Source organism: Pectinophora gossypiella, chromosome 26 (genome assembly GCF_024362695.1).
Source record: "Pectinophora gossypiella chromosome 26, ilPecGoss1.1, whole genome shotgun sequence".
Lineage (NCBI taxonomy): Eukaryota > Metazoa > Arthropoda > Insecta > Lepidoptera > Gelechiidae > Pectinophora > Pectinophora gossypiella.
This window is the reverse complement of record NC_065429.1, coordinates 4,104,818-4,131,555: the sequence shown is the minus strand read 5'-3', so window position 1 is coordinate 4,131,555 and position 26,738 is coordinate 4,104,818. Positions and strand designations below refer to the sequence as shown.

The following is a 26,738-nucleotide window of genomic DNA, read 5'->3' as shown; positions in this document are numbered from 1 at the left end:
AAATGGACAGAAACTAACTCGACAATGATGACTTTCCAGGCTATGTTCCCCAAATATAATATAGATGGCGCTGTATGGATTTAACGTGATAATTACCTTTTTTTTTCGATAGTCGGGTACATAACTATTCAAAAATACAATGTAATGGCAGAAGCATATATAAAAATAATTGTTGCTTGATATTTGGATCACATCATGTATAGAGGAGCTCGGTGGCGCAGCGCTAAACGCGCTCGGTCTGCGATTGTTGAAGTTAAGCAACATTCGCGATGGCCGGTCTTAGGATGGGTGACCACAAAAAAACAAAGTTTTCATCTCGAGTTCCTCCGTGCTTCGGAAGGCACGTTAAGCCGTTGGTCCCGGCTGCATTAGCAGTCGTTAATAACCACCAATCCGCACTGGGCCCGCGTGGTGGTTTAAGGCCCGATCTCCCTATCCATCCATAGGGAAGGCCCGTGCCCCAGCAGTGGGGGACGTTAATGGGCTGATGATGATGATGTATAGAATTATGTTGCTACCTATATTGCTTCTTTTTATTTTGATCAGAATAACAATGGGTGGAATATGTGTTGTGCCTGGGTGTAACAACAAGGGTCATCGTTTATACCCAAAAACAAAGAAAACAGGTGACTCCCGCTCCGGCTCGTTCGTGGTCCAAAGGCTGGCCATTGCCATTCAGCGCGGTAATGCGGCTAGTGTTGTGGGCACCTTTGCTCCGGGAACAGTGAGGGGCGGGTTATTTAATGACTAGTTTTTAAGTTTGTTTTTGTGACGTATTGTTATATTAATATTTACAATTAAATAAAACAAATTTATTAATGTATGGAAAACAAAAATAAAAGTTACATTATATTTGTTATCAATGAAATTAGACGGTAAAATCTTAACAGCGCCATCTGCATTGTTTTTAGAGAACCTTCAAGGTGACGATTTACATGTTTATAAATCTTAATTAACTCACGTTTACTTTTGATAGCATAACAACATACATAAACTCACGACTATATACACTTTATATATATACTTTACTATATATATACTTAAGTTTTACTTTTAGGTATTTATTTTTTTATTGCACCATCCCGCATCCAAGTTGTTTGTAAATGTTTTTTTTTTCTTTTTGGTGGTTGCCTGGAAGAAATTGCTCTAGAGCAATAAGGCCGCCCAAATTGTACTGTATTCATGTGTTATGTCTGATTGTTGAAATATTAGTTTTGTGCAATAAAGTATATTTGATTTGATTTGATTTGACTATATCCCAATGGGGTACGCGGAGGTACCGACATCCAAGATGAACTAAGTATCCACACCTCACCGAGCTTTCTGTTAGACCAGTGTGATGGGTAGTGAGCCGTATCGCCGTCTATAATACATAAACAACCTATATACGTCCCACTGCTGGGCACAGGCTTCACCTCAATCAACCGGAGGAGGTATGGAGCATACTCCACCACGCTGCTCCAAAGCGGATTGGTGGTGTTTTTTTTTCTAATAGCCGGAGCCAACGGCTTAACGTGCCCTCCGAAGCACGGAATCATCTTACTTTTTCGAACATTCACGTGATTCAAGCCTGAAGTCCTTACCAAACAAAGGACAGTCTCCCAAAGTGATTTCGACAATGTCCCCATCGGGATGCGAATCCGGACCTCCAGATCGTGAGCCTAACGCTCTAACCACTAGACCACGGAGGCTGTTACTATTGTGTCGCCGTCTATACTACTACTACTTTTTATCCGACTGCGGTGAATCAAAAAGGAAGGTTATTTCGACTTTTTTATTTTCACTACAATGCATTGGTATGTCTACTTGCGATCGTCCGATCATGACCTATGCAGGGGTAGTTTTCGCTCACGCGAGTCCCTCTCAAATTCACCGTCTACAGGTAATACAAAATCTTTTCATGCGGAAAGCCACGGGAGCTCCGTGGTTCCTTCGCAATTAAAATCTGCACATTGACCTAGGTCTGCCAACCATTGCCCAATGGCTCAAATTAGCTTCCAAACGTTTTTTCGATTCTGCTCCGCACCACCCAAATCCCCTGGTAGTTGCGGCTTCCGAGTACATTCCACTTAGAGACGGTACTGAAAAGTATCGGCGTCCGAAGGACGTAATATACGATCCCGACGACCCGATTACTCTAGCCATAGAGGCAGCCAATCAGCTCGCGACACCAAACACTTCAGGACCCCGATACCGACCCCGCCGGCGTGGTCGACGTTTTCCCTCATTCAGCGCTTATCGCTATCGACCCCCTAGGGTCGATTAATTCTTTCAAATATTTTTCCTCTCAGACGACGCCCTGAGCCGAGGTTCGCGCCCAACTGGGCACCCTCAGGCCTGTTGTCTTAAACGTTGTACCGGGTGAGAGCCTTCAGCGCTCCCCATTTGTCCGGCCAAGTAGTTAATGCCATCTGCGGCAAATCTACAATAAGTCACGTCAAAAAAAAAACTACTTGCGATCTGTTCGCCACCCCGCCCTACACTCAACAAGATGGCGTGTGAAGCTTCAATTTAAACCACGTCCAAACATATTGAATCGCAAATACAAAAATTACCTTTTAAAAACCTGACCTCACGAATTATGTATGAACCTTTACCGATTCATACACATACATAATACGTTTCATGCTTGGATAGGCATGGTGTAAGAAATCCAACGGGCCAGCGGGACAGAGATCGTCTGTCTCTTTCTGTGCAGTACTGTGAGAGAGTGACGGGTGACGTATGTCGAGGCGAGAGAGTCGCGCGCTTACGGTGCTAAGCCCGCTGGTATGCTCAAAAGTGACTGCTAACATTTCAAGGTTACCCCAGCTGACGTCATCCCACCCTGCGTTGCCATTTCGTAAAAAATAAATTACCCACGACCAATGTTTTAAATTTACTTTGCAAGGAAATTATAAACTTTTAGTAAAAGATTTACTTAGTTTTAATGATTTTATATATATGTGACAACTAATAGTTATTAAATTTTCAATATTAAAATGTACGTATCAAACGGGTATCACTGATGTAGGGAAAAAGTCCGCCAAACTGAAGTGGGACTGGGCCGGACACGTTTGTCGGATGCATCCGGAGCGATGGGCACGGGTCGTTACTCACTGGATACCTCAGGGCGGGCTTAGAAGTCGAGGCAGACCGCGTAAAAGATGGTGTGACGACCTCAATGCTTATCGGAAGGATTGGCCGGAGATCGCGCAAAGTCGAGAGGAGTGGAAAAATCAAGGGGAGGCCTTTGCCCAGCAGTGGGATTGTATAGCTAAATAAGATAAAATAAGAAAATGTACGTCCTTGGAATGTTGGAGATACCAATTGAATGGTAACACTTACGTCATCAATGGGCTAGCAATGGCGGCTTGTCATAGGATTGAGCATACCTGGTCTTATACCATGGGATAGGGACGGTAATAAAAACTTAAGAGCCCTGTTACATCTTTCAATCTTTGATCAATCTTGACTGATGACTCATGACTATCACTTACGATTCAAAGAGAAAACGACCTTATTTTCACTGTCCATAACGACCCTTATAGTGAAAGCCGCGTATACGCCATTTTGAAAAATCACATTCAGATGTGTTTTTTGTTAACAAAATGTCACATACCTAATATAAACAGCCTACATACGTCCCAATGCTGGGCATAGGCCTCCCCTCAATCAACCGGAGGGGGTATGGAGCATACTCCACCACGCTGCTCCACTGCGGGTTGGTGGAGGTGAATTTTACGGCCCACAGCTACTACTTTTTCGGACAATCAGGTGAATTCTAATGACATACATAAACTCACGCCTGTTTAACAGGGGTAAGCAGAGACTTTGGAATTCCATTTGCTTCGATCCTGACACACTTCTCTTGCTTCCACCGCATCCATCAATCGTTTCATACACGCGCGCCGGTTTAAATAAACTTAAACTGTTAATTCTAATGATTTTTTTAATAATTATCTCGCACAAAGCGGTCATAATATATCAACTTAAGGTGATTCGTTTTCCATACAAAAGTTGATGCAGTGCTACAGGAAAACGGATAGAGGAATATTGTTATAAAACCGATAAATAGTAATATTTTGGTGTATTATTTTCGCAAACTAACAAAAATTTAGGGTCCGAATACGAGAAGTACCATATTTCAGACCCTCAATTTTGATCAATTCTACATTTGTAGTGGTGCAGATTACAGTGTATTTGCTGAGCGTGTAGTGGTGTCAATGTTAGTGTGTGTGCGTGATAGTTTTTTTTTTCTCTAAAGGCTTTGACTACTTGACAAGTGTAATAGAATGTCAGTGACAATTTATAAAGAGATTTTGTATGAATAAATAAAAAACTAAAAATATTACAATCTGAGAAAAGGAATATTGGAAAAATATTTTTGTTTTAACGCATATTTTTTAAACATTTTTAAATAATGGGTAAGTACCGTGTTTTAAAAGAGGACATATATTATAATAAAAAATCAATACATAAAATGACATGGCTGTATGGGCATAGTTCCCTTTGCCTTACCCTTCGGGGAAAACCAAATCAAAAAGAAAGTTGTTGCATTTGCCGGCCTAAATAGTAGTCATTTATAATTAATTGTTTTTCCATCCAACATACAGATTTATTTATATTCTCTTTGCCGCGGACTTTTTGGTGGGAACGGGAACGGGAAGGTTGCTTTCTTCATTGAATAATCTAAATAATAAATACGAAGTGGTGTTTTGTGGTTAATGATCACATTAAGTTAGTCGGAAAATATTCCCGATAGTATTATTAAATCGGAATATTCAATAAACAAAGTGTACCTATCTATTTTCGCTTTGCGCCAACAAGCCGCTTACTTCGTTTGGGGTTTGGAGTAAGAGTCTGTGTGGGGGCTTAGGTTTCATCATTTCATTAATCATCATCAAGAAAAAAAACACAAGACATGGCTGTATGGGCATAGTTCCCTTTGCCTTGCCCTTTGGGAAAAAAAAATAAGATAAATTTTGAAATTCTTATGTATAATAAACAAACATCACAGACATCATGACAGATCTAAAACTAACGAAAATCTTTTTTCTTTTTTCTATTTGACTTATTTATGAATTTTAATCAAGAAAACGTGGTAATAAGTTCGACAGCAACCAGTTCAGGTCCCCGAAACAGCCCATTTCAGGCCGCGTATATATGGAAATACTACTTCAACACGTCCCAGCCTCGTCATTTTTTAACGTCCTCGTTAAAAAAAAACGTCCTAACCTGAACTAATTAACCTAACAATAAACACCACGCGTAAATATAAGTCCAGAAATGCGCTGCAAGTCGTCTGGACTGGGCGCGAAAACAACATAAAATTCGATTAGCTGCTAAGTGTCCCGCATGCTATCACCAGCTGTCACTGACATACGTATGAAGTCCTGCGGATTTTATTGGAACTAAATGACAAGTCATAATAATTATATGCGGATACTGCGACATCAGCGCCGTGCTTGCGGGACGTCCTGAAGCGCTATTACATCTTTCAAACGCGATGCGTCAAAGTTTGGACCGACGCAATTTAGGAAAAATCTACCTTATTATTACTGTACTGTGATCGTTATTTGTAAAATCATACAATACATATACACAATTCTTTATACACAATATAATTATTATGACATATTGTGGACTTTCCGGTAGACCTACAAAAATGGAACAATTCAACCATACGTTGTTTTGTTATATCTCAATGGGCTCAGGCAGCGTTTTCGCCGAAAGCTCCAAGTCGGCTATATTTGTAACGATAATTATGTTTGACATTCATCATCATTTTTGAACCATTTTATACAAAAAAAAATACTTGTATAAATTATAAACCCTAAAGCACGCCCATGAATCACTCTACTCATTGGTGAAAACCGTATGAAAATCCGTTCAGTAGTTTTTTAGTTAGCCGCATGTTCACTGATGCGATTAATGCCTGTTAGAATTTTACATAATAAAAATACGGAAATTACGGAAGGTACTTTAGTGCAAAGTACATTATTGTATAATTATAATATTACTGGTAAAAGTGATACTTTTTGAAAATTCCGTAACAAATAAACGGGTTCGCCAAATTCAATTGTAAAAAAAAATACAAAAAGTAAAAACAATTAAAACATGCACTTGGGGTTTGAACCGTGAAACTTAAGAATGGCGGCGACTGCTTTACCAAATGCGCCATTTAGAAGTTAGAAGTAGACTTCAAATTATGCATCTCTTTTAATAGCTAACCTAGTTCGCATGTGTGAAACACTAGATTTTTGACTACCTTATAGGAAGGTAGGTAAAATAGAAAATGGTGTTATAAAAATACAGATATGTTTCAGAAATTTATAAAGTGGTGTTTACCTGAAGGGCACAGCTAGATGTTATAGACCGGTGAGCATGAGACAAAGAAAACTCCCTTGAATTTGTACAATGTATATTTTTAAATCTACAAATTTCATTAACCATAGGTAGGTCAAAAACCCTATGGAGGGAGACAGGTCGCGCTTTGGTCCGTCAGGTTAATTGTCACTCCGTAACAACCATGGGATATCACTATATTTAAAAACACTGTCCGTACACCTGTAGGCACCTCACTTACTCGAGGACCTCCGACTATCAGGCCTACCTGAGGCGTTCCGGAATACCGTACAGGTGATGAGTTGAGGCCGGCTCAGGCCAAGGCGTGCTGGACGATGGCGGCGCAGCGGGCCAACTGTTACGCAGCTGGCGGGCTGCACGTCCACCGGTCAACCTTGCAGACCTTCACCGGGCCTTATCCGGTGTGTTGACAAAAGGAGAGGCGCGGCACATCCACATGCGCGCCGCACAAAGGAAAGCTTCGACGTGCAAACAACCAAGGCAAGCTCCGCCGAAATGAAGCTTGAAATAACTTGCAAACGCAGAAGAAAACAGTAGCAATCTTCATTCACAAAATTTGTGGAAATAGTCTGATCCAATCATAAACTTCTTCTTAGATTAAAACTTGCAAAACGTTCGACGTTAAAAACTTTAAATCGTTAAAACTTAAAGAAAAAAACAAAAACCCCATCTGCAACAAGGAATGGCAATGATTAGCATGTGGTTCAGCTGACAGCGTGGCAATGCAACTCACGAGTGTAAAACAAAGAAAATAACTTACAGGTTCATCCGGGATAGTTGGGCATCGCTCGGATGAAACCTAAACCCACCCACTGGACCTTAGGCGATGGGATTTCAGTGATGTTGCTGAAAACAAGGACCTCGAGGTTATCACAAAGTTGGTGCAAAAATATGCACGAAGAATTGCGAGGACTTACCATCTCAGTTAAGTTATTTATATAAATGGAGACATCGGCTCTTGATGTCGCCGATAAATCGTGGCTTTTAATTTGCCCACATTATTGTTACGGCAGTGGAGTCTCCGGCGCTCTCGCGACGTCCCCACTTTCCATAACCTGTCTCTCAGCTCAGCCAGCTGTCAGTCTGACACAAGAACCACGAACAAAGTTGCCAAACTAGAAAAAATCTACCAAACCATAAATTCGCCGAATCAACGACAATAATCGATCGACTTGTTTGATCCGAAACCTAAATAAAATATAATATAATTTCAATAAATGTTGCAGATAATTAAATATACCAAATTTTGAAGAAAATAAAATAATCAAAAATATTCGGGCCCATCGATAACCCTGCAGCGCCATCTGTGTTCTGTGAAACAACATTATATCTCCAGAAACCACAAGATGTCGCTACAAGGCTCGTTGGTCCGAAATGCTTCGTTACAATACCCCCCTACCCACGAGAGGTTTCGAACTGGGTGAGAAACACGGCTGCCCTCAGCCATAGAGCCTGGAGCGCACAACCAGTCTAAATTTAAAAAAAAAACTGTCTTTAAAGACGACGACAAAACAAATCATAAAAAAAAAAACGTAACGAAGCACAAACACCAACATCTAAACAGCACAACCCTAAGCACAACAATTACCCCGACCTGTTATTCATCACCATTCATTGATCACCTATCACTTCTTTCATATAGTAGCACCCAGTATCCATTTCACTGGGTGTCACCCACATTCATACCCCTGTTGAGCTGACGACTATCTTAGTGTCACTCGATACCCCAATTCTAAAGACAAAGACAAAAAAACAAAACAACAGTTGCTAGAGGCTTATTTAAGGAGTCACTACCCGCTCCGTCGAAAAGGAAAAAAACAATGAGTAACCTAAAGAGGTTTCTAATCTTAATTTAATTTAAAATAATGGCTACCATAAAGCCTAAAATAATGTTGACACGTGCAACATAAAAAACTATACTTAAAACTTGGCTATAACCGCCTAAACAAAAAAAAATATGAAACGCTAAATTGAGCGTTCATAAAACCGCTGCGTTGCAGACGCTAGTGTGTATGGGCCTTATCAGCGCACACATAAACACACTAAAAAAACATTAAACATAAACATAAAACATCTATTGGTAAATGTAGTTATTTTAAATCAAAAGACTCAATTAATAGTCTTTAACTACATAAAAAAAAATTGTTTGTCATAAATAGGCTGTTACTAGGCCACTTACGACACAAGTAACCACACCATTATTTTTATTAATAAAAAATGTTATGAAGCTAACCATGAAAAGGAAAAATACTAACTTTCTTTATAAATGTAAATTTAAATTGAGCCAAAAACAAAGATCCAAGCCGGTAAAATGTTTTTTAAAAAAAATATGACTAGGGGAACACAGGGCAATTTGGAAATTAAATTTTTAAATCTTTTATATGCCAAGAACCTAAGTTCTTGCCACCAAATGAAACCAAATCGTACACCAAGGGCGATAAAACCTTTTTAATTACGCACTGCTCATATTTTGGGGCAAGTTTCGAGGCTTTAAAATTAGCGGCGTCACTCTGTACGTACGTTTTTCGCCACACTACTTGCCCTTCGCGCAAAGTATTGACGTTACGGCGTCGCAGGTTGTAGTACTTTGCGTTCGTCGCGTGAGCCTTCTCGATATTAACCCGAACCTTTTGAAAAATATCCCGAAGGACCCCAAATTCACCCGCATACTCGTCCCTTGGCATAGAGACCTCGTATTCCCTATCGTCGTTTTTATAAAAGGAACCGTTAATAATTGGTTCCCGGCCATGGACTAAAAAGAAAGGACTGAAACCAGTGGTTTCGTTCACTGCACTATTCATTGCAAACTGCACCTTAAATAAATGGAGATCCCATGTCCTATGATCGTCAGCTACATAAGACGAAACAGCTGTCATGACTGTTTTGTTATACCTTTCCACCATGTTAATCTGTGGCGTGTACCTAGGCCCGTAGTGAACTCGTGGAATATTGTACTTCTTGAGAAGGCCACTGAATTCTGATCCCGTGAATTGAACCCCATTGTCGGTAATTACGGTTTCAGGAATCCCGTGAGCTAGAAGCACATAATTCTCAAAGTTTTTAGCTACTGCAGCACTAGTCGCTCGACGAAGTGGAAATAACATGGTGTACTTTGAAAAACAGCATGTTACTACTAAAAGGTGCATGTAACCCGAACGTGATCGTGGAAGAGGTCCTACTAAATCTACGGATACAGCTTGAAACGGCCTATAGCACTGCTTAGGCTGACCCATGATCCCAGGAGTGAGTTTGGTCCTGTGCTTATAAGCAGAACAAATACGGCATTTGTTGACAAAATCAAGCACGTCGCGGTACATTCCTGGCCAGAAATACCTCAAACACAACCTACGGTGCGTTTTAAACACCCCGAGGTGTGCCGAGGTCGGTGGTTCGTGGTTTTCGGACATGACCTGCAGACGGTTTGACTTTGGCACAACAACCTTCCAATCAAACTCCTGAGTCAGGGCATACTTACCCTTGCTGTATCGTAGAAGAGTACCATTTTCGACGCGATAATTGGGATAATTTTTAGGATAAGACGTACAACCAGAATAAACCTTATCATACCACTCATCACCGGTTCCTGCATTTGGAGCATCGATGGCATCCACATGCAGCAATCGTGAGAGGGCATCAGGGACGACATTATCCTTCCCTTTCCTATGCTCGATTGTAAAATTAAATTGGGATAACCTACAACCCCAACGAGCTAAGCGTCCCGTAGGATTCTCCAAATTCATGAACCACCTAAGCGAAGCGTGATCGGTTACGACGGTGAATGGTCTACTACCCAAATATGGTTCAAATTTCTCAACCGCGTACACAACTGCTAACGCCTCCCTTTCGGTAGCACTATAGTTACGTTCGTTTTTATTAAGGGATCTGCTGATATAAGCGATAGGGCGGTCATGGCCATCAATATTCTGCGCTAACACACCTCCTACGCCAAAATTCGATGCATCGCAGTGAACTGAAAATGGTTTACTAAAATCAGGGCAGGCTAAAATTGGAGCTGAAACTAAACTGTTTTTTAAAGTGACAAAAGCGTTTTCTGTATCCTGGTTCCAGATAAATTTAGTTTTTGAGCTGGTAAGAGCGTGTAAGGGTGCCGCAATGGTGGAGAAATTCCTGATAAATCTACGGTACCAAGAACAAACACCTAGAAAGGTTTTTAGTTCTTTCGGATTTTTGGGTACCGGGAACTCCAGAACTGCACGAACCTTATCGGGATCGGTCCTAAGCCCAAACTCATCCACTACATAACCCAGATATTTTAAAGAGCTACGGAAGAATTTGCTCTTCTCAAAGTTGATAGTTAAATTGGCGCTGTGTATCCTTTCGTGAAGCCTTTTTAACAGAAGTATGTGCGTTTCTAGATCCTCTGCAACTACTATAATATCGTCGATGTACACGAATATCATGCCTTTAGTTACGTCACTGCAGAAAGGATGTCCAAACAACATGTCCATGAGCCGTTGTTGGCGAGCAGGAGCTCCGCATAGGCCGAATGGCATAACTTTAAATTTAAACAACCCCCTACCAGGCACTGTGAAACTAGTCTTCTCCTGTGAGCTAGGGTCGAGTGGAATTTGCCAAAAGCTCGATTTAAAATCCACAGAACTGATGTACTTGGCATTCTTGAGGCTATCCAATATCCGGGGTATGTAGGGAATGGCATAAGCATCGCCTTTCGTCACAGAGTTGAGCCTCCGGCAGTCCAGACAAAATCGCCATGTACCGTCAGCTTTAGGAACCATAAGGACTGGATTGTTCCAAGGACTCTCGCTCGGGGCGACAACGTTCAGCTCCAGCATCTTGTCCAACTCCTTATGTAGTTCCTTCTGCTTTTCCGGTGACATGGGATAAGGTCTACACTTGACCGGTGGCGCAACCCCAGTGTCGATGACGTGCTGAGTAAGATGCGTCCTACCTAAACCCTTGCGCTCAAAAGAAATGTCATGAAATTTTGTTATCATAAGCTCCGCTAACTCCTTGTGGTCGTTGGGAAGACTGTCATAAGCTTGTATAGAGTTGACTGGCATTTCTAAAAACTTTTGTGGACCTCTCATGTAGGAAACACTTTCAAAAATTTCTGGCATTAAATTGTATGCCCGCCAAAAGTCTACGCCTAAAATAACATTTAATTTAATACTGGGTATTATAAAAAATTTCAAAATTTTGGTAACTCCATTAAATGTAATGGGCAACATTAAAAATCCTGTAGAAGTACACTGGGAACCATCCGCAACAGTAACATTAGTTTCTTTACTAGACTTTACTGTGAAACCTAATGACTCAAAATATGTATGTGCTCCATTACCTAAAATAGAAATTGCTGCACCTGAGTCCAGTAACCCGTAAATTGTCAAATCCAGGACATTAAGTTTCAAATATGGTCGAACGTCATCATCATTGGGCTCGAACAAAACGGAAGCTACGTTGTTAAGCTTAAAATAATTAGTTACTATCTGTAACCATTGTTTCCAATCCCCATCTTCGACCTTCGATGGAGGATCGGCGTTATTGTCCGAGCAACCTAGTTTTTTGGGTTGTTACATTTAGGGCACGACCTCACCGTAAACCCTAAATGACCGCATTTAAAACATTTGACTGTCTTGTCCCTACACCTTGCGGTTGAGTGAGTAGACACCTTACATCTTTTACAATAAACTGATTTGTTAGCCGCAGATTTTGTATTAGGATAACTACTAGGCTTTTCATTACTTGGCGGTTGTCGCTGCCTAAAAGTTTGAGCCTGATTTGGTGGCTGAACTGCCGAGACCTGTTCCGTTTCCCTAACATCGGCGGATTCGCTGACGGGCATTATAGGTTTTGCTTTGCCTTTATAAACGAAATCATTACTTAAAATAGACTGCTTAGGTGGTTCGACAAACAGCTGTGTCATTTGTCGCGCAGATTCTATTTTACGGCATTTATCTTTTAGTTCAGCTATCGTAGCTATGTCGTGCAATGCTAACTGCTCACTAAAAATGGGCCTAATATTGTGTTTTAAAATTTCAAATTTGTCATTTTCCGAAAGTGGTCGTTTCAATTGTGAAAACATACAGTTCATAACTGCAAAATAGATGTGTGTTGGTTCATCCTGTCCTTGGGTGCGAGCTCTAATCTCCCCCAGCAAACGATAGTCAAAATCAACGGGTGCGAATTCTTGGACTAAAAGCTCACTCAATTCCTGCCAAGACGAAACCTGCTCCTTAACACCTCTAAACCATAGAAGACCTTGGTCCGAAAAGAAACAAAAGGCGGACCTGAAAAGTACATTGTCACTAACTCCGAACGCTGAGGCGCGTTCACCTATCGATTGCAAGAACGCATGTGGACTCATACGGCCGTCGAACTTAATATTCCATTTCATGAGATTAATTGCTGAACCATCTGTCCCTTTTACCCGGTTTTCCTCTTCTGGGTCGATGACGTTTTTTGTTGTCAACAATTTTTCCAATGAGTGACTGCAAGCTTTAAGATTTTTAATCAGCTTCGATTGGATGTCCCTATCGACAGACTCCGTGCATACTACACGCTCAAGACGGTGATGAAGATGATTATATAAAGCCCTAGCACGCATAAGGTGATGACGTTCCCTAGACTTCACTGCTAAATCAAGTTTTGCCTGCAGCTCCTTCAGCTTTTCGGTGATGATTGGGAATTCTGCCTGTGGTTTTCGTTCATCGTCCATTATTTCATCCGGAGAGAAACCAGTGATCAACTCCCTAAGCTGTTTCTTCAAATTGAGAACAGTATCAGCCGGTGCTTCTGCACGAATACTTACTTCATATATTAATTCATCACGGAGCAGTGAATGTAAATAGACAGTTTGGATATCCATGGTTGTGTTTCAGAGTTATAATTTCAAGATTGTAAAGTGGTTTGAAGTAAACTGAAGTAAATTTATGTTTCAAAATGTACCCGTCTGCCTCCAAAACTTATTATCTAATATATGTACAAAATTTTTCATTAAATATAAACCAAATAAGTGTAATTATCACACAACATCAATTCTCAGTCTATCCCTGTAAATAATTTTCAAAACAATAAAAGAAACATCAGTGTTTTATATAAATTTTGTTTTAGGTTATGTTTACTATGAAGTAAATGTTTATTTTCAAGTTGTATTTTATGTTATCAATCAATATGTAAAGATGGTAAAGTAAGTTTACTAGGTACCTACTGAATGTTACTCAATAAAGTTGTTATTGACAGACAGATTTATAATCATTTCAAAAAACCAAATAAACAAAATGTTTGCCAAGCAGCGGCACAACTGTCTATTATGATGATGAATCAAAGTTACAATATATCAATTTCCGCTCAATGTCCTGTTGTAAATGTTATCAAAAAACTATCTTTATAGCTGATGTTTTGAAAGTAATAAATTATAATTGTTTTTAAATGTGAAATTGTTTGTTTTTTTTATTATTACTAAATTATTTTTTACCAAAAAGCTCAATACTCTAAAATAAAATTGCTAGTAAGCATCAAAAAAAAAAAATGTTCAAAATTGGTTTTAACCTGTAATTTATATAAACAAGGTTAAAAAAAAGTATAAACAAATGTAGTACTAAAAATGACAATAAGCCCTAGACCATTTAGGTTATAAAATTGGGTTTAAACTTATTGTAAATAATAAAACACAAAACAAAATAAGTGATTAAGTTAGGTCTCAATAGAAGGCCTATAACTTTACTTATACTAAGACAAACACAACTTAACTTAAGATGCAACATAAACACAAACAATTCACACAAAATCCCATCACTTTTTAATTAAAAAATACACTGTTTTCACAAAATTTATTCTTAAAGTTTATGCCAACACCACTTATATTCTAAAATGGTTGTACAGAGCGACAATTTCACCAAGAAGGGCGCCACTGAAACAAAAATCTTTGTAATTCCAATAGAATAGAATTCAATTAATGAGAAGTGGGCCGTTAGGTAAAGTATCACTCTGTGACATGACCATAAGATAGCACTAGGTTTTAAAATATCTTTCCGTCCTCCTAGTAGTCACCTCACTTCCTCGAGGACCTCCGACTATCAGGCCTACCTGAGGCGTTCCGGAATACCGTACAGGTGATGAGTTGAGGCCGGCTCAGGCCAAGGCGTGCTGGACGATGGCGGCGCAGCGGGCCAACTGTTACGCAGCTGGCGGGCTGCACGTCCACCGGTCAACCTTGCAGACCTTCACCGGGCCTTATCCGGTGTGTTGACAAAAGGAGAGGCGCGGCACATCCACATGCGCGCCGCACAAAGGAAAGCTTCGACGTGCAAACAACCAAGGCAAGCTCCGCCGAAATGAAGCTTGAAATAACTTGCAAACGCAGAAGAAAACACCACTTAATAAATTTTCTGAAACATACCTGTATTTATTTTAACTCCATTTCCTATTTGATTACCTACCTTCTCCCTTAGGTAGCAAAAGATTCCCGTTTCAGTGGCGCCCCACGTTGGGCGCCACTGAAACACTAGATTTTTGACTACCTTATAGGAAGGTAGGTAAAATAGAAAATGGTGTTATAAAAATACAGATATGTTTCAGAAATTTATAAAGTGGTGTTTACCTGAAGGGCACAGCTAGATGTTATAGACCGGTGAGCATGAGACAAAGAAAACTCCCTTGAATTTGTACAATGTATATTTTTAAATCTACAAATTTCATTAACCATAGGTAGGTCAAAAACCCTATGGAGGGAGACAGGTCGCGCTTTGGTCCGTCAGGTTAATTGTCACTCCGTAACAACCATGGGATATCACTATATTTAAAAACACTGTCCGTACACCTGTAGGCACCTCACTTACTCGAGGACCTCCGACTATCAGGCCTACCTGAGGCGTTCCGGAATACCGTACAGGTGATGAGTTGAGGCCGGCTCAGGCCAAGGCGTGCTGGACGATGGCGGCGCAGCGGGCCAACTGTTACGCAGCTGGCGGGCTGCACGTCCACCGGTCAACCTTGCAGACCTTCACCGGGCCTTATCCGGTGTGTTGACAAAAGGAGAGGCGCGGCACATCCACATGCGCGCCGCACAAAGGAAAGCTTCGACGTGCAAACAACCAAGGCAAGCTCCGCCGAAATGAAGCTTGAAATAACTTGCAAACGCAGAAGAAAACAGTAGCAATCTTCATTCACAAAATTTGTGGAAATAGTCTGATCCAATCATAAACTTCTTCTTAGATTAAAACTTGCAAAACGTTCGACGTTAAAAACTTTAAATCGTTAAAACTTAAAGAAAAAAACAAAAACCCCATCTGCAACAAGGAATGGCAATGATTAGCATGTGGTTCAGCTGACAGCGTGGCAATGCAACTCACGAGTGTAAAACAAAGAAAATAACTTACAGGTTCATCCGGGATAGTTGGGCATCGCTCGGATGAAACCTAAACCCACCCACTGGACCTTAGGCGATGGGATTTCAGTGATGTTGCTGAAAACAAGGACCTCGAGGTTATCACAAAGTTGGTGCAAAAATATGCACGAAGAATTGCGAGGACTTACCATCTCAGTTAAGTTATTTATATAAATGGAGACATCGGCTCTTGATGTCGCCGATAAATCGTGGCTTTTAATTTGCCCACATTATTGTTACGGCAGTGGAGTCTCCGGCGCTCTCGCGACGTCCCCACTTTCCATAACCTGTCTCTCAGCTCAGCCAGCTGTCAGTCTGACACAAGAACCACGAACAAAGTTGCCAAACTAGAAAAAATCTACCAAACCATAAATTCGCCGAATCAACGACAATAATCGATCGACTTGTTTGATCCGAAACCTAAATAAAATATAATATAATTTCAATAAATGTTGCAGATAATTAAATATACCAAATTTTGAAGAAAATAAAATAATCAAAAATATTCGGGCCCATCGATAACCCTGCAGCGCCATCTGTGTTCTGTGAAACAACATTATATCTCCAGAAACCACAAGATGTCGCTACAAGGCTCGTTGGTCCGAAATGCTTCGTTGCTTCGTTCAAGGTTCGTGTGTGACAGCTTCGTGTTTGTACACAAATTGAAATGACACCAACTTTTGATGCAATGTTTTAATATGATATCTGCAGTAAATACTTCAAAATTGTAGCTTAACTTAAAGATAATGTATGTAAGATTTCGCCACCTAACGTTTCACTGGGTCAGAACTCAACACTAAACGAATAAATGGAAAAAAATACGAAAAATGCAGAAGTAACGCCATCTGCTGACGCAGTGTTACCTAGCTGACTGACACGCATCACCTTAAAGCAAATGAGAATAGAATCAAAATGGCATCATTAAGTTAAACCCACACGCCCATTGTGGCCGTCCTACTTTACTAACAATGGCCTAAATGTACACATAGGCACCTACTGTAGCTACCTACTATTAGGTACAATAATACAGCCTTCCGACGGAAAATAGGCACGTGTTTGGCTTAATATCTATACTAATCTTTATTAAAAGACCCCCGACCAAAAAAAAGTACTCAATTATTATGACAAAAGGTTAAAAATACCTATAAAAAGCAAGAAATAACTTATCCCACATATTATGCTTGCAAGCAAACTGAGCGTGTAACATTCCTATCACACTTAACAAACGACCTGATTAAACGGCCTCCGTGGTCCAGTGGTGGAGCACTGGGCTCACGATCCGGAGGTCCCGGGTTCGAATCCCGGTGGGGACATATCACAAAAATTACTTTGTGGTCCCTAGTTTGGTTAGGACATTACTGGCTGATCACCAAATTGTCCGAAAGTAAGATGATCCGTGCTTAGGAAGGCACGTTAAGCCGTTGGTCCTGGTTACTACTTACTGATGTAAATAAGTAGTCGTTACATGAGCCATGTCAGGGGCCTTTGGCGGCTCAATAGTAACCCTGACACCAGGGTTGATGAGGTTGGTAATCCACCTCACAACCCACACGATAGAAGAGTCGATTTTTGTCAAACATGTCCGTTGAAAATGATGAGACTGCATAATATAATATGTAACTTCTGTCTACCCCTTCAGCGACACAAGCGTGATTTTATGTTATAATTAAATTAACCAGTCGAGAATCGAATCCAGTCTTTTGCACGTTCTAGCGAATGATCTCACCGTTCCACGTACACGATTTAATTAGTTCATAACTTAAATATACATGCAAGTCGGTTAAGTAATCATAATTGGTCGACCCACTCTTGTGGATACCTAAGCATTGTCTTACAATGGCCCCGATTCCACGGGTATAACTTAAAATAAAATTAGGAGGTGTCTGCAGGAATCGGGGCCAGTGCAAAGTTCGTTTTAAAAAAACTATCCATGTTTACAAAATTAACTATAACGATTATTTTGATACAAAATACATCAACCATTATAGTCTGACCTTCCAACCCGAGTGAAATCAAATTTAAAAATAACTTTTTTCAGTCAAATCCTAATTTTTTACATAACGAACGTTTCGTCCGCCTTAAACTAATAATTTCATAATCATTTATGATCCAAATGTAAATAAAAAATCATTTGTTCAGGTCGTCGCTAGTATTCGAACCTGCAACCTCACAGTCAGAGTAAAGCGATCTTCCAACTATACTACTACGGCTCAAACAAACAAAACAAAAGTTACGAACACGCATAGAATTTGCGAAATGAATGAAAATTACCAACCGCGCTTACATAAGTATTAGTTAACTATGACATAACCATGGTATCGCTCTCTTTGCTTCGCAGACACGTTTTTCTTGTTATAAAGCGTGATTTTGTTGTATGTAATTATTATTTTAAATTCCGGCCTCCATTGTCCAGTGGTTGAGCGTTGGGCTCACGATCCGGAGGTCACGGGTTCAAATCTCGGTGGGGACATATCACAAAAATCACTTTGTGATCCCTAGTTTGGTTAGGACATTACATGCTGATCACCTTATTGTCTAAAGTAAGATGATCCGTGCTTCGGAAGGCTCGTTAAGCCGTTGGTCCCGGTTACTTCTTACTGATGTAAGTAAGTATTCGTTACATGAGCCATGTCAGGGACCTTTGGCGGCTCAATAGTAACCCTGACAGCAGGGTTGATGAGGTTGGTACTCCACCTCACAACCCACACGATAGAAGATTTTAAATTTGTTTTGAATAATGTGTGTTTTGTCTTACCAGTTGAACCACTGGGAATTTCCCTCCTAATAGACTTACTGAATTGTAAGACCTCGCTTTTCCCATTAGTTTTACTTTGGCAACATTTATAAAACGACACGGATGTATGTAATTAACATAACATAACATCACGCCTGTATCCTCAAAGGAGTAGGCAGAGGTGTACAGTATCTGTATACTGTGTAGGGTGTGTATGACTGTTCATACATATATAACTGTTATGAACAGTCATACATACACACCCTACATACACACTAGGGTATGCAATCCCGACTCGAGGTCGCAAATTCGAGATCCCGCGGGATTAGAAATATCAATCCCGCGAGATCCCGAAATTTTCTGGGCTCTATAGAGTATTTTATCTATCTATCTACATGAATTTAATCTATTTTCTTCTTCTTTTCGTGTGGGTTTTGAGGTGGCATACCAACCTCATCAACCCTGGTGTCAGGGTTACTATTGAGCCGCCAAAGGCCCCTGACATGACTCATGTAACGACGACATACTTGCATCAGTAAGTAGTAAAAGGGACCAACGGCTTACCGCGCCTTCCGAAGCATGAATCATCTTACTTTTCGGACAATCAGGTGATCAGCCTGTAATGTCCTAACCAAACTAGGGATCACAAAGTGTTTTTTTTTTGTGATATGTCCCCACCGAAATGGAATATGAATTTAAACTCATACGTTGTGGAGTTGGGGCAGAAGGCAAAAGGGAAACCACTGCCCTATTTTTCCCTAAAAAGAAGCATGGAGAATGCTACACCGACAAGAGCGTGGCTGTTAAATTAGTGATGATGAATGTCAAAATCTGTGGTTCAAAACCTGAGTTGGGATTCGAACTGCGACCTCACAGTGAGACTCCGAATAAAGCTATCACAGATCCGACGAAAAGTAGCAAAGTAACATTTAAAAACAAGTATTTGCAGAAACTGTTATGTCCATTAGGCGTGTCGAAACGTTCAGTTATGGAAAATCGCTCCATTGTCAACGATGTAGGTTGTAAGACAATGCTTAAGTTCGGATAAATTGGGTCGCGGCTATTTACCTTTCTTATACATACATCACGCCCATTTCCCATTGAGGTAGGCAGAGACCACGGAATTTCACTTAGATACAGTCATGACATGAGCAATAGAATGTGCCCACTAGGACTCTGTCGCACTAACATATTTGACATTTAGTGAGACTTACAGTTCAATTTGTCAAAAAAGTTAATGTAATATGGTACCAAAGTGTATACATATTAATGCTCGTGACTGTACTATGATCCTAACACGACACCACGAATGTATTCTTCTTCTTATCGTGTGGGTTGTGAGGTGGAATACCAACCTCATAAACCCCGGTGTCAGGGTTATGATTGAGCCGCCAAAGGCCCTTGACACGGCTTATGTAACGACTACTAACTTACATCGTAAGTAGTAACCGGGACCAACGGCTTAACGTGTCTTCCGAAGCACGGATCATCTTTCTTTCGGACAATCAGGTGATCAGTCTGTAATGTCCTATAACCAAACTAGGGATCAAAGTGATTTTCGTGGGGATACAGCCCCACCGGGATTTGAACCCGGGACCTCCGGTACGTGAGCCAACGCTCAAACCATTGGACCACGGAGGCCGTTGCCAGAGTATTTGATTGACTGATTTTAAAAAAAGTACAATAATAGAGGTACTTACCTGATCCAGATCGATTTGCTTCAACGGGGGCGGAGGCCTGACGCTAATAGAGCTCATTCTAACTAGCAATGTCGCATAAATAAAAAGATTGCACTAACACCTCACACAACTCATCCAAGTTGGTTTAGTATAAAAAAATAGCCTATCACTTGTCAAGATCACAGTGTATACATGTAGTGATTTAATTTACAATATGATGTTATTTACAATAACATAATTTGTTATATTTTATGTGGAACGGCACTTCGCTGGTAGTATGTCAATTCTGGAAAAAAGAAAATGTTTTATTAGTATTTTATTTTTTGTAAAAGTAAAAACAAAAAAAAAAACATAAACAGCCTATATACGTCCCACTGCTGGGCACAGGCCTCCCCTCAATCAACCGGATGGGGTATGGAGCATACACCACTGTGTTGGTGGAGGAGTTTTACTAGTAATAGCCGGGAATAACGGCTTAACGTGCCCATAAAGAGACACACAGCCAATATCTTTACAAAAATGACACACACAAAAACACACACACAGCCAATATCTTTATTGCCAACCCCGCAATGCATTGTAATAAATTGAATACTTTATGGTCAATTTATTATCTATAAATAAATAATAGAGTACTCTTCTGTGCATATCACAACAATCTATCGCACAATGACTTGCGATGTCTCATATACTTTCTACTTATGTGCCAATACAATGTCATATACAGGGTGTTAGTGACATCGTAACGAAAAATTTGAGGGATGATAAAGGCCATGATTCTGAGTTGATAGCAAGTGGAATTTTCTGTCGCAAAAGTATGGAACGGAAAATAATTAAAAAAAAAAAACAAAAATTTTCACGAATTTTCCGACAGAAAATTCCACTTAATATCAACTCAGAATCATGGTCTGAATCATCTCCCTCAGTATTCGTTACGGTGTCACTAACACCCATACCTACTTGTATGGCTACCTGTATGTACTGGTACGGGGTGTAAGGGACATCGTAACGAATACTGAGGGGGCTGATTTAGCTCATTATTCTGAGTTAATATCAAGTGGAATTTTCGATGTCATTAACACCCTATATAATGATGCCTGAATTTTGTCCAAAAAAACTTGCATTTATTCATTACAGCTGCTGATGAAGAAGCCAACGAAATCACCATAGACTGTTTTCTTTTTGATGTACCATTGACAGAAAAATATAACCATATTCGTTCTTCTTCTTCTATCGTGTGGGTTGTGAGGTGAATTACCAACCTCGTCAACCATAATTGTTTGTGTATGTGTATAAGATTATACCACCTGACATAAAAACATTTTTATACACGTGAGAAGCTGCAGTAGTTTTAGGCGGATGAGACGTTCGTTATGTAAAAATTGACGATTCAAAGTGTAACTATGTTTCTGAATAAAGATATGTTTGAATTTGAATTATGATTATATGCAATTACAGAAATAGATACACGCCTGTACACCTTAGGGGTGGACAGAGCAGTGGAGGCCCATGGGTGCGAGCGACGCGATCGCACCGGGCGCCTTTTAGGGGGCGCTAAAATCAGCCAAGACGGGACCACCCTGGCTGGCAGTCCCGGATCTACGGGAGAGTAACTGGATTGGGCACACCTGCTGTGAATTAGACCTCTTAGCGGCCACATAAAACTCATACATTTAATGGGTGTCCGACATTTTTAAAAGATTTAACACCCATTCACTCATTCTTCCTAAAATTAAGAGCTGTCAATCAACCGTCCCTTTCCTCTTCGGCGGATATGAAAATGACAGATATAACTTAAAAGGAGCTCGGTGGCGCAGCGGTAAACGCGCTCGGTCTACGATTGTTGAAGTTAAGCAACTTTCGCAAAGGCCGGTCATAGGATGGGTGACCAAAAAAAAGTTTTCATCTCGAGCTCCTCCGTGCTTCGGAAGGCACGTTAAGCCGTTGGTCCCGGCTGCATTAGCAGTCCGCGTGACGGTTTAAGGCCCGATCTCCCTATCCATCCATAGGGAAGGCCCGTGCCCCAGCAGTGGGGACGTTAATGGGCTGATGATGATGATAACTTAAAAGTATCTACAGGAATTACCATAATTGTCTATTTATTTATACAGTTATTATTATTTTATTTAGATGTAATTATTATATTTCGTATATTTCATCTCTTTTTATTATTCTCCCGCTATTCTTGTGCTACCTCTGTGTTGGCTGGAAGAGATCTCTCTTAGAGATAAATCCTCCCTTGTTAATGTCCATTTTATGTTTGTGATGTAACTAGTTGTTAATTGCAATAAAAAAAAATTATATAATGTGATGATGTGTGTGTGTGTGTGTGTGTATGTAATGTGTATAGGAAAAAATGTATTTTGAGGTGCACCACTGTGATGTCTCACAACCTATATATTTTGCTAGGGCCGCCACTGGGACAGGGCCATCGAATAAGGACTAATACTACGTATAGAATGGCTCCTCTCCGCTCCCCACCACCGACTGAGCTAGGTTTACCTCACCAATATGACACATTTTCAATAAAAACTAAATTTGAAAACATTTATTTTTTTATATAATTTGTTTTCATTTAACGTGAGTCACTTCTATTGGAATAGTTATGTTATGCGGTAAATACAATACATAAACTAACGCCTATTTCCCACCCTTACCCCGGTGACTCATCATCATCATCATCACCAGCCCATTAACGTCCCCACTGCTGGGGCATGGGCCTTCCCTATGGATGGATAGGGAGATCGGGCCTTAAACCACCACGCGGGCCCAGTGCGGATTGGTGGTTATTAACGACTGCTAATGCAGCCGGGACCAACGACTTAACGTGCCTTCCGAAGCACGGAGGAGCTCGAGATGAAAACTTTTTTTTTTTTCTGTGGTCACCCATCCTATGACCGGCCTTTGCGAAAGTCGCTTAACTTCAACAATCGCAGACCGAGCGCGTTAACCGCTGCGCCACCGAGCTCCTCAGTGACTATGCAATTCTATCTGCTTCGATTTTTTATTTCCGCTTTGAAGCCACGGGTAAAAGCTAGTAAAATATACATACATACACATACACATTACAATAACTTTAATACTACTACACTACTACTATTCACTACCACTCTCACTAGCTATTTGCTACTATTACTTTTTTTTTTTTTCTAAAAAAAAAAATAGTTTATGCATGTATGTATGTTATGTATGTATGTGCAATAAGTTTAATCACAATATAACGTGGACAGAGGCAAAAGGGAGTGGACAGTCAGCCTTCAATTGCTTATCAATGACCTTGCTTAAAGGTTAAACAGTCAAAACCCGCTCTTCCCATCACTTTAACCTTTTCATTGTGAGCAAAATCTTTTTAATTTGACTTTACATTCAAACACATCACATGTACATACTGCAATACTCACTCATATTTTTTTCTTTGATAAATTATAAATTTTATTTGTTTGTTTATTTATGAATAAAATATGAAATTTAAATAGAATAAAAAAATAAATAAAGAAATATATAAATTTTATTTGTTAATTTATTCTGTTAACAAGCTGTACTAGCTAGGTGGGTTGCCTGGAAGAGATTGCTTATAAGGCCACCTATTGTACTGGTCTCTTTAATTTCTGTATCTTGAATTTCCTTTGTGTGCAACAAAGTATTTTCCGTGTTGTTGATATTACTTTATATTATATATTTTTTCCTTCTATAATGCATGTCTGGGAATTTTTAATTAATTGGGTATGGGTATGACGATCTTGTGACGTAGCGAGTAAGCGCCGCTACTTCAAAAGCGCACCCCTGATGCCGGGCAGCAGCGGTATCAGTACTGGTTGGAGGCCGAGGAAATGGATTCTGGTAGGGCTCTAGCTAGAACATCACCGATTGAGAAATTGGTCGGTGTATTGCGGAACGGAAGGCGATTGGGGCAACCACCATTCTACACGCCCTATCTACGGGGTAATGCAGGTGATTATTCCACCGACAAGAGCGCTTGTCTCTTAAATAAACTAAATAAAGAGAGAGATGGGTATGTGATTCTCAGGGGGGATGGCTTTGCCCAGGAATGGGACAATCCGGGCTAAGAAAAAAAAAATGGATATGTAAAGTTACTGTGTGATAATTCCCAGTAATAAAAAGGTGCAAAATTTATGTAAAAAAAGCTTTATCACCCAACCTTTAGGCATATACGATAAAACTACAATAAATAACAATTTGTAAAAAAGGTGCCAGTGTCCAGTTTTTTCATTCTCACTGTTTTTTTTTATCTAATTTTTTCGAGGCTTGAGCCACTCTTGGTGGTTATGCCAGCCTCATAGTTTAGAGCGTTTATTCTCACTGTGGGAACATTCCCAGGACCGGCACATTACTGATCATATCCTCTCTGACATAATAAATCATCTATTTGGGTGATGATGTGATAACCTATAACCATATACCACACACATACATCCACCCACACCCTTACACATATCACACACCCTTCCACACATCACACACCCTTCCACACATCACACACCCATACACACATCACACACCCATACACACATCACACACCCATACACACATCACACACCCTTACACACATCACACACCATGCTGCTGAAGACTTTGATGGGCGACTCAGACCATGTATCTAAGTTGATATCAAGTAGATTTTTCCGTTGCAAAAGTATGGAACTGTAAACAATTTTAAAAAACACATAATTTTCATACATTTTCCGATAGGAAATTCCACTTGAATGAACTCTGAATTATGGTCTGAAACATTTATTTGGTATTTGTTATGGTGTCACTTACACCCACATGGTATGGGTACCTGTAAGTACTTGTATGGGGTGTAAGTGACATTGTAACAAATTCTCAGGATCCCTCTCATTATTTAGATTCAGCTCATTATTTTGAGTTAATATCAAGTGGATTTTTTCATAGCAAAAGTACCTATATAGGTAGGTACCTAATTGAAAATCTTGAATTTTGCAATGGAAAATTCCACTTGATATTAACTCAGAATCATGGTCTGAATAATGACACCGTAAAAACACTGAGGGGGATGCTCAGTGTTTGTTACAGTGTCATTAACACCCTAAATAAATATGGTAAGGTAAGTAAAGTAGGTTTTTATATGGTACATAAGTGTTAGAGGATGGTGGTGGTATGTTAGCAAATGAGAATGAGCCAGGAGGAGAGAAATGTAACTATTACCGAATATTTTTGAGATCTTTAACACCTCTATGGTAGAAATGCTCTAAACACCCGCAGGTTGATTGAGGGGAGGCCTGTGCCTAACAGTGGACATTTATAGACTGTTTACTAAAAATTAAGACTTCTATAAATGGCCTTTGTCAAGGTTGATTTTTAATAGGAAGTACATAAAGGTAAGGTGATATAAAATCCTTTGTTTAAACAAACAATCACAACTTTCTATAAACAACATATGCAATATGTATATGAAATGTCATAAGATAGAAAAAAGATGTACCAGACACCTCACAACAGGATTAACTGCATTTTAAAAAAGAAAAACTCACTGAATAACTGGCTGTCACCCAGTGAACTAGAAAAGATCCATTTACATACAGCTCAACACATCACCAATAAAAAAAACTAAATATGCACCACATTATAGAAACCACTTTCTAAGATTCCTTGTGTACCCCCTTAAGAAAAAAATCTTACGAAATAGCGGGAAATGATCGTTTTGTGCTAACATCGAGTTGTGTTAGGAGGGAAAAAGTAAAAGTACACAGAATCTGACAAAGGAACTTGATTTTGCAACCAACAAGGGCACAAGAAAACATGTTTCTTGCAAGCCCCGTTATGTTTCCAAAACGTACCTTATTTTTCACTCTCTTAGTATATCTCATGGCACTATTTTTAGCACTACACAAACATAATAAAACGAACGTTTTTAAACAAAAATTATGGAACTACGACTGATTTCTATATACGAGAAAATACCAGCCTATTGCGTTTGACAGATGTCGTATGCTATAAACCTACACAGTTAAAAAAACATGCAATAAAACATCTTCACGGCTAAAGATGGAAACCTAAATTTGGCCAGCTTATACTTACGTAGCACCCGTTTTACACTGTCATCGACCACATTTCACTCAGATCTAGCACGAGCACAACACAATAAAATAACTGTATAACGATTTGTCGTCTATCACAATTTCTTTATTTCGCAATAATTCTAATTTTATATGCTTTCCTGAAAATTAGGCTTTGTTTCGATTATCACTTCACACACACACACACAGTCACAAAATTCACAAATGAAAAGAAACAAGAATATGAAGGTGTGTTTTGTTCCATGCAACTCGCACTAGATGGCACTGTTTAAAAAAATGCGTTCAGGAAAAGTAAAGCGATTAACTCACACGGGCGTTTATTTGAACGCTGAATGATTGAACCATAGAGATAGGAAATTATATGGAGGCGCCCTGTTCTACTATATAAACATCATCTTATACAAATATGAGTAGTTTATGAAACAGGTCGTCAATAATCGTTTTGTCTCTTTTTTACTAGTACAAAATTTCATTTGGTAAAAGAGATAAATATATATTTGTTATTTCTAGTTATGGCAACATTTTGTGATGACGTCACAACAGCTGTAGGT

At 39.8% G+C, this 26,738-nt stretch overlaps 1 protein-coding gene and 1 long non-coding RNA gene across 5 annotated transcripts in view; both read right to left on the bottom strand.

Annotated features, from left to right (window-relative positions):
• Positions 1-26,424, bottom strand: part of LOC126378363 (cullin-1) — a 51,150-nt gene extending 24,726 nt beyond the window's left edge. The window contains exons 1-2 of one of the 2 annotated variants that reach the window (XM_050026649.1): positions 26,189-26,424; positions 20,150-20,414 (exon numbers count right to left, since the gene is read on the bottom strand). In XM_050026649.1, the coding sequence (XP_049882606.1) occupies positions 20,150-20,206 (57 nt within the window). In that variant the 5' untranslated portion in view covers positions 20,207-20,414; positions 26,189-26,424. Of the gene's footprint in view, positions 1-20,149; positions 20,415-25,947; positions 26,106-26,188 lie in introns of those variants that run through there. The other variant, XM_050026648.1, reaches the window with a different exon arrangement.
• On the bottom strand, positions 6,387-16,293 carry LOC126378588 (uncharacterized). 3 transcript variants are annotated; one of them, XR_007568112.1, is made up of 2 exons: positions 15,865-16,293; positions 6,387-7,194 (listed from the first exon to the last, which is right to left on the bottom strand). It is a non-coding gene; the product is annotated as an uncharacterized LOC126378588 (long non-coding RNA). The 3 variants fall into 3 exon arrangements; XR_007568113.1 differs by lacking the exon at positions 15,865-16,293 and adding an exon at positions 7,266-7,826; XR_007568114.1 differs by lacking the exon at positions 6,387-7,194 and adding an exon at positions 14,986-15,793.
• Positions 26,425-26,738: the final 314 nt, after the last annotated feature.